The sequence below is a fragment of the Nelumbo nucifera genome, chromosome 5 (genome assembly GCF_055504915.1).
Source record: "Nelumbo nucifera cultivar China Antique chromosome 5, China Antique-T2T, whole genome shotgun sequence".
Classification (NCBI taxonomy): domain Eukaryota; kingdom Viridiplantae; phylum Streptophyta; class Magnoliopsida; order Proteales; family Nelumbonaceae; genus Nelumbo; species Nelumbo nucifera.
In genome coordinates this window covers 2,417,243-2,429,960 of record NC_142653.1, presented here as the reverse complement: position 1 = coordinate 2,429,960, position 12,718 = coordinate 2,417,243, and the positions used below count along the sequence as shown (strand labels likewise).

General features: G+C 39.4%; 1 protein-coding gene across 1 annotated transcript; it reads right to left on the bottom strand.

Annotated features, from left to right (window-relative positions):
* Positions 1 to 8,912: 8,912 nt before the first annotated feature.
* LOC104603727 (uncharacterized) lies at positions 8,913 to 12,045 on the bottom strand. Its single transcript, XM_010267822.3, has 2 exons — positions 11,070 to 12,045; positions 8,913 to 9,847 (listed from the first exon to the last, which is right to left on the bottom strand). The coding sequence occupies exons 1-2, from the start codon at positions 11,607 to 11,609 to the stop codon at positions 9,071 to 9,073; spliced, it is 1,317 nt and encodes a 438-aa protein (XP_010266124.1). The 5' UTR covers positions 11,610 to 12,045; the 3' UTR covers positions 8,913 to 9,070.
* Between the last annotated feature and the right edge of the window lie 673 nt (positions 12,046 to 12,718).

The window sequence follows — 12,718 nt, the reverse complement described above, 5'->3', positions numbered from 1 at the left end:
TAAGGCCACGTTGCCCTTGTTAAGATAAATTATCAAGGAACTTCACATGCTAACATGAATGACGGGACATTGTGGGGGGGGGGCTGATTCGGTCTATGAGGCATTGTGAAACGGAGTAAAAGACGTCAGTGGTGCCCACTTTCACCACGCGGTGAGAATCTGCCGGAGAGAAAGAGAGAGAAAGAGATGAGTGATAAGGAAGTAGGTACATTACATTACATAGAGTTGAGTTGGATTGCAATGGAACCGCGTATGTCTGTCAGGGCAGTTTTGCCTAGGAATCTAGGATCATGGCGTAATGAATATATGGTTGGGAAAACCGCTAACCACTATAGGCTATACCGCTGCTACAGCTTAGCGGTTTTGGTGTCGTCGTCTCGTCGGATTTGGATGGAGCGTGTTTCAGGAACAGAAACGCAACCCCGATCCAACACATCTGTGATCTGTCACTGTTGTTCACGCGGGTTGACTCTCTACAACCTCACACGATTTGTGAAGACATCCATACCAGATTCCAGAGTTTATTTGTGTATTAGTACATTTATTTATTATGAATATAAATGCTTTAATAAAAATTTGTTTAGAGAAATGATAAACAAATACATGTGGAAGATCCGAAGAGATACGATCATATGTTGAGCGGTTGAGAAAAATGCAACAAAAGAGAGAAGAGAGAAACAATGACTCTCCGATTTACAAGAGAATCAAATGCTTTTCTTTTTCTTTTGCCTTATTAATGGAAGTCACCTCTGATTAAAGGAAAATTAGTTCTATACACATAGCAATATTAAATTTACGACCTATATACAAAATCACTACCACATAATTACGTAGATGAAAAAGAGAAAAAAAAAATAAAAACTAAAATGAGAAGAAGGTGGAAAAAGAATAAAATGCTGTATTATTATTATTATTATTATTATTATTAAAAAGTTTTTTGCAAATTAAATAAATGATAAAGTTTGATAAATTTACAAATTCAGTTAGGCATAGAAAAATATGACCTGAGCGGAACAATACCCTTAAGTTATGTTTGGTTTGAAGGGAAAGGAAAGGTGGAAAAGGTGGGGAAACTTTTACAAATGTTGTATAAGTTTTCCTACTTTTTGCTACTTTTTCTTTCAAAGCTTTAATAAAAGATAAAAAAAATAAAAATAAAAAAGCTAGACAATGACAATTGAAGAAAACAATTAAACCCCTTCCCTTACTCTTTCTTTTATCTTTGGTAAACAACAATTGTATCTAAAACCAAGATGAGCTATAGAGGAAGAAGTCTGTAAACCGTGATGATGAGATGGATTCGGTGGTGGCACTCAAACTGTTTGACCTAACTGTGCAGTTTTGGACAGCTCATCTCGTCAAAGTTGTTGCTCTCTTCTGTGGTCATCATTTTCGCAGAAAACTCCCCAATAACAGATCAAATCGATTGAAGAAAACTCAGATATAGGTTATCAAGGTAGTTATTTCCAAAGCAATTAAGTAAGACATTTAAAAAGGCCGATTTGATCGTCTTGTTAAGGGGATTATTGTGATATTGGCACCTGAGATTAATTGCAAGAGATTTGGCACCGGGTTGGTTGCCAGTCATCCATGGATTAACCGATAATGGAGTAACCAATGATTCTTCAAACGTCCAAAGACCTTAGCTTTACAAATAAGTGGGATTATTGGAAGAGTTTCTTTGATTAACTGTACTTCTCTCTCCCGTTCTACTTCTTTCAAGAAATAACAAAAGTTGATAGCAAAGATGGAGGTAGAAGAAGAAGAAGAAGAAGAAGAAGAAGAAAGTGAGGGTACAACAAAAAAAGAGGTGGGGAGCAGTGGTTTTGCTACTTTGTTTCAGTTTGATGGTAGAAAATGTGGTTCAATTCTATTTCAGTATTTTGTTTTGATTTTCGGTGGGTTTTAGACTTAGGACCTATTGACATCTGAAAATGCAATAATTACATTAAGAGATATATCGGTATTGGTAATTTTTTATTTCCTTTGAATCCTGAATGCATAGAATATTGTTATGAATTCTGAAAATTATTAAATATTCATTTTGACTCATATATGAGAGTTTTTATTTGTTTACTATCATTGAAAAACAAAAAATTATATGATTATACCGTAAGAGATAAGAGATAATAGGAAAATAACAACAATTTTTCTCTTAAAATTAAAATATTCCTCTTAAAAAATAAGAGTTAAGAAGAAACAAATAAGCCCTTAGTCTGAGTTAGTTGAAAATATAGAAAGATGGAAAGGAAGAAGATGGAGAGAGAAAGAGAGAGAGCTTGCTCCACATCCTTGTTGTGGCATTCCAAGGAAGGAGATGATGACCAGTATCTTTGAGTTGATGTTAACATGCAAAATTTAAGAAAGGGTAATTTGGTCCCTAAAAAGAAACCTTTTGTTATTACCACAGTTATATTTGTAAACTGGTTAATGTATCTGATTTTGTTAATTCATCAAATTCTTTTTTTTTTAATTTTTTTTATAAAAAACTATTATTATTAGTATTATTGTTGTTGTTGACTGCACACGCGGGGGTTTTGGGTTAAGAAGTTAAGATTAAGGTTGGCATGCACCCCGGCCAGAGGGCCAGTCCCAGATCGACCACATCCATGCCGATGCCATCGTAATCTAAATTCCGGTTGTTGCCCTTGCCCTTGCCCATGTGCTCAGCATCAGCCTCGGCCCCTATGCATGCACCTGCAATCTCATCAAGATTCAAGAGAGTAAGTAGTCATTATATATGGTTTATGGTTTCCCTTCTCTTCGGAAATACCTCCCAAGTCCCAACATACCAAACACTACATGGTTTCCCTCCTCCACTCCCTTCTTACTTCTTATACATTAGTTGAGTAGTGACTAAGGGAGTGCAAACTAATTAATTAATTATTTCCGATGGTTTATTACTTGTCTGGACCTGGGCGTGACTCGTGAGGCCATTAGGCCAAGCCTAAGTATCAAGTTTTAGTTACTTGTCTGATAGCCTACACTTAATTAATCTTTTTTTTTTATTATTATAGAAACTTGAAAATGAAACTTAATCCAGCCCGGATCTACTTCTCGGACTAGCTACTGAACCAATTATAAGTGAACACACTAGTGTAGTATTCCATCACTGACATGTGGGCCCGTGTGTATTGGAACAAACGATGGTGTGTTTTATCCCGCTACACGCAGATCAAATAAAACCTAAATGCGTGATGGTCGATCCCAACATAATACTGATTTTGGCCCCTCAAATCGCCAAAAGTCCACTTTTTTTTTTTTATAATCTTGCTTAACAAAGTCATAATCAACACTTAAAGAGCAACAATATTCCATTTTATTTAGTACTCAAAGTATACAATTTTGGAAAAAATGGTGCTGCTAATAAAAGCTGAGATCCACCGATACTGCCACTCAATGAGGTAGCAGTGCCATATGTATGTAACATTAAATATATTCCAAACCACTCTGATCAACTCTCTAGGCCTAATTCCTCAAATTTGTCACGATTGAATGATCACATTTTTGTATTCTGAAAAAAATAAGGAGTAATTAATGAGCCAAAAACTATATAAACCAAACGCCCACATGACCCTGACGCAGGAGCAGGAACACTTATAATTTGACATCATCCCGGCGGGCTTGACATCGTAAGGTGAGTAACTGGTAAATTAGTGGAGAACGAAACACCATCAATTGCTTTCTATTTGCGTTGGTCTCCCAACGGGTAGCATCTCATGGGCCGATATCGTCTGTTTCGAACATGTCTGCCTATAACTCCCACAATTTAATTTAATTAATTTATTTATTTATTGATCATGGGCTTCATGGACAGACTAATAATCAGTATGATTTTTCCTGCAAATGTTTAAGCCCATTAGGGCCCCTCTTCGGCTACTTTCTGAGGAAGCTGGGCTTGTTTTAGATAAAAAAAAATGTTGCTAAGTCCAAATTGCTGTGGAATGCAAAACCTCCACCAAAATCTATCAGTATTCGATACTACTACGACATACGGGTAATGCAAAACCTCCCTGGCTACAGCTACAGCCTACAGGGTGTGTAATGAATGTTCCATTGGATTTATTATTTCTAATTGATACGGTTGTTGTTGGTATAAGAAAATTAAATTATGTTATGTTGTATATATGCAGTCTTCCTTCTTCAATCCTTCGATATGAACAAGAGAGGTAACGTTACCTTCCTCTTCACTCTTTCTTTTTTTTTTTTTTTGTTTGACTAACTTCCTCTTCAATCTTCGTTTTACTGTTTTTCTTTTTTTTTTCCGTGTTTTCAAATTATATATTAATTGTGAAGTTATTATATTTATATTCAGACTCTCCTTAATTTCTAAACGTCCATTTCCAGATAAGAAATGAGCAGAGGTTCTTTAGATATAATTCAGAGTTGGTTACTTCATAAGCTCTGCTACTCATACGAGACAGCAGCCCTATTATTCACCTCGCTCACGAGTACCATGTATCCTTCCTGCAGCACGCATTCAATGTTTCATGTGTGTTTTGTGAGGGGCTATGTATTTATTTTGTAAGGGAGGAATGTCAATGGTAATATTGTAATTATATAATATGATTTTTATCATTTTGATGTTTTCTTTTATCACTCTCTTAAAAGCTTAATTTACTCTTTGAGGGGAGGTAGGTAGTTGAATATGTCAATACCATGTAAAGGTTAAGCACAAGATCCCCTCAACACAAATTTGTGTGTTTGTATTTATCATCATTTTATGCAATACAAATAGTTTTTTTATTAATTCGTGTGCATTCTTGTTGCTTTTTGTGTGCTATTGCTTGGTTTCATAGACTTATTCGACCCAATCGAGTGCCACACGGGGCCTCTCCGATTAGCCCCATGACAGTTGGTATTAAAGCAAGAGCTTATTGCTAGCAAATCAACTCGCGACGCAAGCGGCATCATGAAACATAACAGGGACATCACAGAGGAGATCAAGCATGGACTCTCCCCATCCCACGAGACCAATGACGCACCCACCAATGACATTGTCAAAAACAAAGCACCAAAGACCCAAACATCAAAGGCAAGCAAGCACGAGAAATCCACGGACAAGCATGCAGCCATCAACCTACATGTGCTACATTGTGAAGCCACTGTGGGCGAGATGCATGATTGAGTGGATGAGCTACACCAAAATATGGAACCCATCGAGAGTGCGGTGGTACAAGTGGAAGGCCACACAAGCGGTCTTGTCAATGAGGTCCGTGACGTGCTCAACTAGACCCTTAAAGAAGTCTTTAGCACCGCACGCCAACAAGAAGGAAGCTCATCCCACTCCCATATTCAAAACAAGCTCGATAACTTCTAGGCTCAAGTCGATGAGATGAGAAGCAAGTGAGCAACATGGAGGAGGGCCATGTCTTCCCCAATGGTCATTTAGGCCCAATTAAATGAAATTAAAGAAGAGTGTGTTGCCATGAAATCAACCTTGTCTACCTCCACCAACATCCAAGCTCAACTAGATAAATTCAAGGTAAAGTGTGCAATCCTAAAGAGAATCATTACTAAGCCAACCAACACCTTCACTATGCACACTCCTTCCCACATTAGGATTAGGGAGCCAACTCCCTATCCTAGAACACATGATGCATGCGACATTGATAATTTCCTATGGCAGATGGAACAATATATTGTAGCAACCAGCATCAATGGTGAGATGACCCAGATACGCATAGCTACAATGTATTTGACTGATGTTGCCATGTTGTGGTGGTGCTGAATATGTATCGACATTGAACGGGGTACGTGTACCATCAACACTTGGGCTGATTTCAAATGAGAGTTGAAGAGACAGTTCTACCCAGTAAATGTATCGACATTTACTTGCTAGTAAATGGTTATTCTTGAATGTCATTGGATAAGAAATGTAAATACCCCGAGTCATTTGATAATTACTTAAATCTCTTATGTGTTTTTACCCAAACAAGTAACAAACGTCTCCCTTCAAATATCAAATAAATGTGCAAAGTACTAACACACCCCTCTGGCCCTCCCCTTAAATTCTTGATAGAAAATATTGACGTGTTAGTGTATGTTTGGCATTGATGTTGCAGATACAACACCGTTTTCTGATGTGTGGATTGGAAGCACCATTTTCTAAGAAAACAATGTCTTTTTTTTTGCTTGGAAACGTTGTTGCTAGGTAGGACGTTTCTTGGAGTAACAACAACACTTTCTGTTTGGTACTAGTGCTCCATGTCTGTTTTCAGCATTGGTCTCATCATAGGAAGTCCACATCATTGCCACATCATGTCCACGTTGGCAATAACGAGCTGCAATCTAAGAAAATGCCAAATTTGACGTTGCTCCAAACCACGCCTTTTCGATTTCCAAGGCATAGCTTGGAGCACCATTTTTTATGGAAAAATGGTTCCAAACAAATAGAAGTTTCCCGGAGCACCATTTTTTTCCTACATTGTGCTGATGTGTCACCGTTTTCTAGAGCAACAACATCGATGCCAAACATACGCTTAGTATATATTTGGCATTGATGCTGCAAATACAACACTGTTTTCCTGAGAAAATTGTGCTGCTGATGTGTTGGTTGGAAGCACTATTTTAAAAGAAAACAGTGCCTTTTTTTTGCTTGGAAACGTTGCTTCCAGCTAGGATGTTTCCTGGAGCAACAACAACGTTTTCTATTTGGTACCAATGCTCCAAGAAACATTTTCAGCTCTGATACCTATTATCTAGTGCCACGTCTGTCCCTATCGCTGCCAATGTTCCTATTGGCAGCAATGAGCTGCAGCTCCAGGAAACGTCAAATTCGGCATTGCTCCAAATTATGCATTCTCGAGTTCCAATGCGTGACTTAGAATACCATTTTTTATGGAAAAACAATTTCAAACAAACAGGTGTTTCCTGAAAGACCGTTTAAGTGAATTTCCCTGTTCTCATTGAATAGGAAGAAAAGCAAAGTATGGGTTAATTTAGAACTCTCACCTCTCCCATCCACACATTACTCCATTTCAGCTCCTACCTAAGTGAACACCATCCAAATTCGCAAGTAAACAACAAAGGTATTGGCATTTTTGCTACTTTCTTCCCAGAATTTGGAAATAATAAACAACAAATAGAAACCAAGGTCCAACTAGTCCCCGCCATCAGTTTCGGTTCTTTTCCTTATGAATCCTTTGAATATTTTATTATTTTATTATTTTATTTATTAAAATATAAAAAAATTCATTGAACAAAATGTATATTGATACTAAATAAAGGAAAAAAAAAAACAAGTAAAACATTCAACAGACCTAAATCCCTTCTCTCAAGTCTTACCTTTGAGTCGATTTGCCCATATCCTATGAAATTAGATTCTAGGTTTGAAGCGAATGCCGTTGCTAACTGCCTGTTGAGTATACCATTTTTGGGCCATTACCCCTCATTGCGTCTTCTAAAACACTTCAAAGTAGTGTATAGTGTATAGTTAGCGAATACGTGATTGAATGTGTTTCAATCACACACATTCCTTTCTTTTAGTGTTTTTACAAAAATTAGTCAGGGGTTGGTCTTAGGCCTGCCTACCACCTAAAATTGGTTGGTCAAGACCCCAAAAGCCTCATATTTGAGGTGTCATATGAAAATTTTGAACCTCGCTTGTCATTAACAATAAAATATTGGGCTCCTTGGCTTAGTTTCTTATCTGAGATCTTTGCGATGCCACAAATCTTAATTCTAAGACCATTGTTGACTTTCAAACAAGTTGGTCATTGCTCACTTGAACTTAAGGTAAGAATCACAAATCTAATTCTCTCATTCTTGATTCCTATTCAGGAAATAGAATCCTATGTTCAGGGAATACAATGACTCAAAAGGATCCTCCCTACAATGACAAGGGTTCTTTTTTTTTTTTTTTTGAAAAGACAAGGGTTTATTAGGGAAATAATAGATGAGACAAAGGATTCAATTACCTGAATACGAATCAAGAAGACTTGTGGCCCATTTGGTTTACAGTTGGAATCGGAATCAAAATGGTTTATTTTTCCACTTGTTTGATTCATATGAGAATTGAAATCAGCTGGAATAAATTCTCAACCCCAATAAGGAATATAAATAACCATTCTCAAATGGAGAAACGTCTTTCCACCAAGCCCCTTAATCAAACAGGTAGAATCAAATTATCCATTTCAACTCCCATTCTATACCCCTATTCATTGTTCATATGAAATATACAATGCTCAGTCAAATTGAATCGAATTCAAATCAAATATTCACTTATCTAGTCAAATCGATGGAATAAGGAAAGTTGAATATTGGTCAGATTCGATTCAAATTTAGATATCATGTAAGTTTTTCTTACCAAATCAAATTTGGATAACCCCTATTGCAAGTAAAAGCAATAAAATGCTTTTGGGACGGTCCTTGGCGTCTTTCAAATACCATCAGTAAGCTAGGGTGTTCAAGGGTCGGATTGTTTCAGTTCCATGCTATTTGACCAATCGAATTGGTCTAGTCATCCAAACCCAATCTGACTGACCAATGATGAAAACCTGTTAACTCAAATTATATCAGTTTGAGTTATTTTTTAATTTGATCAATCCGTTTAAAAATTTTTAATTTAAAAAACTATAATAATAATATAATATTAATATATATCTATGATTAGATTGAACAATTTACAAATGATCAAAATTAAACTAAATCGGATTAAAATAATTAGAAAACTGAGCACCTCGAATCGGATTGATCATTTTGATGAATAGACCAGTAACAGCTATATCTTGAGTCCCGAGTCCTAACGCATGTTTCAGAAGCATTATATTGATTAAAGAAAAAAAAAATAATCTTTGCATGGCATACATTGTTTACATACATGATTTTGCACCATTGGTTTCCTATTTGCTACCAGACTACTACTGGTGTAAATTTCAATATATTCTACTTCTACCACTGAAAGATCCAAGTGTAAAATTTTCTTCTTTTAATACAAGTGTAAATTTTTCTTTTTCGGAGAATTCAAAGCAAAACTTTTTCTACATACCCTAAAAAATGCCTTGCTCCTCTTTGTCTCGGTCTCTCTCTGTGTATTATACTTACGCACTACATCTTGAGCCGCTTTTGCTTATTTGCTACTCCGGCCACCTACTCTACAAATTTCCGTCGCTGGTGGAGCTTCCCAATTTACGGTCCGTCTCTTCATCTCTTCAAAATCACTGACGCAGTCCGCCAAGTTTAACGATCCAACTCTCCTTCTAACTGCGGCGAGTTTCTTACCAGCCACTCGGTCGAAGATCTTCTCCCACCCGGGCTCCCACTCGGCGTGCGCGTCACATAGCTGAAGACTCCCGTTAGACCAATCGGTCCAGCTCCAGCCCTTATAGAGAGTGGCCACAACGTCGGCGACGCAAGGGCCGGAACAGACCGGCGTGCATGGCCTGCATTTGGTCCCACTGAGCGGGCCCGGACTGGAGAGCGAGGCAACAGGAACGCCGTAGCGCATGGGCGGGAAGGCGTATTTGCGGTCGCTGACAATGCAAAAGGGTAAGCGATTGGTTAAGTAGGGGACGCGTTGGGTAGTGAGTTGGGCCTTAAAGGCGGCCTCGGAGTTGAGTTGGCGGAAGCCGGCGGAATCGAGGTGGGAGATGAGGGAGAGACGGGAGAGAGCAATTGCGGAGGTGTTGAGGTCTCCAATGCCGAGACGGTCGTTGAGACCACTGTAGCCAGAGCCAGAAGGGACCAGGTATCGACCGGGTATAAAGTTATCAGGGTGGAGCGGAGCGGACCAGTAGCCATCAACCCGGGTACGGACGATCCAGTCATATGTGAAGTTGTTTTGCGTTTGATAAGCTTTGATCATCGTTAGGCATCCCTCTACAAGGTTGAAGTACTGTAGCAGACCCTGCACAACATTTTAAAACAACACAATTAAGGTCAATAGCCAACGATAATCCATTAAATGCAATGCCACCCAAATCATCGGTTTTTGGGTCAATAATCTGATCGTTTGGTTTAAATGGATGGCTTGTTCTGACGGTAAAATTAAAAACTAATTAAAAAATAAAAATGGTTAAAAACCATTGACAAATAGATCACCCAGATCAACAGTTTGTTAACTTTTTTAACAATTTTTAATCAAATTCCGGATTTGAAGTATAACGGAGATAACCCTCCCTTCCCTCTATTTTATTGAATTCAGACCGTGACCGTGAGATAATTATGGACCCACTATTTATTCAGACCCTGTCATTGATGGGGACCACTGCAGACAAAATCAAATACAGTTGACTCACTAAACCCCGAATGTTGGGCGGCAGCCTAATTGGACGACTGCTCGTTTTCTTTCTCCCACCTAAGTCCTAACCACTAACCAGTGAGGGCTGAACCATCTCAAGAAAATTTCTCTAAAATCCACATAAAAAAAAACAAGACTTGACTGATAAAGTGATAAACATGTGATCCTGCTCCTCCCTGAATCCGCGTCACACTGATGAGAGTAGCAGTAGCAATCGACCTTGATCAGATGAGATGGGATAGGATCAGCCGATCAGGTCAGGTCAGGTCAGGTCAGGCATGCGTTAAAACTTAAAACCTCAAACCCAACCCTTCCCTCCCTGCCTCCCTGGGAATTGAGGGACCATCAAATCATTTGACCAAGTTATTTGGTTTGGGTTGTGGGTAACTGACCAACCGAACCGGTGTTCGGCGAGGGAGACAACGCCATGAATGATGAATCCTCTCCTCTGTGTAACTTTTCATTATCAATTCCCAAGTTACAAGCCCTTCGTATTATTTATGGACCGAAATCAATCTTGTTATAGAAATTCAGATTTAACTTTGCAGGAATACAAACCCTAGCTACAACATTTTTAATTAATAAGACTACAGGCTGAAACGGGCTACCCAAACCCAGTATAGTAACGATACTCTGACACACTCATATATGGAATTCAGACTTCAGAGTTTATGGAGGGAGGGAAGGAGGGTATCGGACACCGGCGAGAATTAGAAATACAGACGAGAATGTCTCCTCGGAATTCTCGTGAGTCAATTATATATATATATAAAAAAAAATCGAAAACGAAACAAAACGGCAGCCTCGATCTTGAGAGAGTGGAACAAACCTGGATCCCACTGGGAGAGTTGTGAGCAGTGAGTACGCGAACTTGTGAGTCGGTCTCTTGGAGGGGCTTGGGTTCGAAGATTCGAACCGAAGCGAGCCTGGGCGCGACCTTGAGGAGGGAGAACTTGAAGGAATCGCGGTCCAAGGGACTGTGCAGGAAAAGATCGGAATTGGGGTAAACCTTGAGGAGGTTATTGACGATAGAGGGTCCCGTGAGCTCGAACCTCCTGGCCCCACCCACCAGACAGATCGCAATTCTAGAGCGTTTCAATTCTTCCTCTTTCTTCAGAAGATCCTCCGCCATCGGTTCATTGTTGCGAGCAGGGAGAGGTGGAATGGATGGAGAGGTGGAGTTGTCGGAGCCGGAAGGGATACGGTGGGAAAAGAAGGATTTGAGAGGGGCGAAAGAGTAAAAGGAGTTGGGGGTGGCGGTGGTAGTAACGGCGGATAGACAGAGGAAAGCAAGGAGAGAGAGAGGAGGCAGGGTTAAGAGGAGAAGACGCCAGTCGAGATCGGAAGCCCATCTGGTAAGGAACATCATGATTTTTCCTTTTTTGTTTATTGAAGTTGTCGTTGGGGATTGCTTAGCATCCCCCCTCCTGCAGCACTTACACTTGTTTTGTTGCTCTTCTTTGACGATAACAAGTCTCGGATCTTGGTTTGCAAATAAAATTATAGCAGTAACCGAGACTCAAGAGAGAGCGAGAGAGAGAGAGAGAGAGAGATCTGGGTTCTTGTTTTCCTCCCTCGGTCCCTCCCTCTATATTACTTTTTTTTTTTCTTTTTCCGCTTTTATTTTTCAAAAGAGGAAGAGGGAGTGATGGGGGGAACTGGGGGGAACAATGCAATGCAGATTGCAGAGAGCACAGAACAATAAATCCACAGAACACAATCCTTGCGTGACTGGTATGAAAGTAGAAAGGTTTTGAAATTTTGGTGCCCTTTTTTTGTTCTGAGATTTGCGTGAGTTAGAGTTCGATAGATGGATTCTGGTTGAAGCGTTTTATCTCCCCAACTGAGAGACGAAAATCGTTGGAACTTTACTGAACCGCAAAGGTTGATGCCACGTGTACGAACCTTTGTTTAAGATTTCAATCCAACGGCTACAGAGCGGGAAAGAAGAAGAAGAAGCGAAAGAAGCTGGCTGGATAGCGAGTATGTCTGCCGCGTCCATAAGCACAGGTACCGGTTCAGTTTTTATTGAGCATAAAAAAGTAAAAAGTAAAAACTTAACCAACGCAAACGGAAGGATATCATAAGAGATCATTCCCCATTTCCCCTCCTCTACTCCGTGCCCACGGTGCGGGCGCCACCGCCATGGCGCCATCTAATCTCTTAAAGCCTCCACCAGTGCGTTTGACTTTGAATCAGGTGTTACGTAGACGGGTTTGATTCTTGAAAGGCTTGTTTCTCACCAGTCAGTCACCAACTAACGCATCTTCTACTAGGGGGTCCAACTCCAATCCGATCCAATAACGGATCAGGTCCAATCCAATCTGATGGACCATTTTAGATCGGCCTAATTCAATCTCTAGATTGTCCAATCCCTTCAAACCTGTATTTTTATCTTCTATCAATGGATTGGGTATCAATAGACTGTCCAATCTGTTCAATATAAACCCATTAAATACTTTGAGCTAATCCAATAAA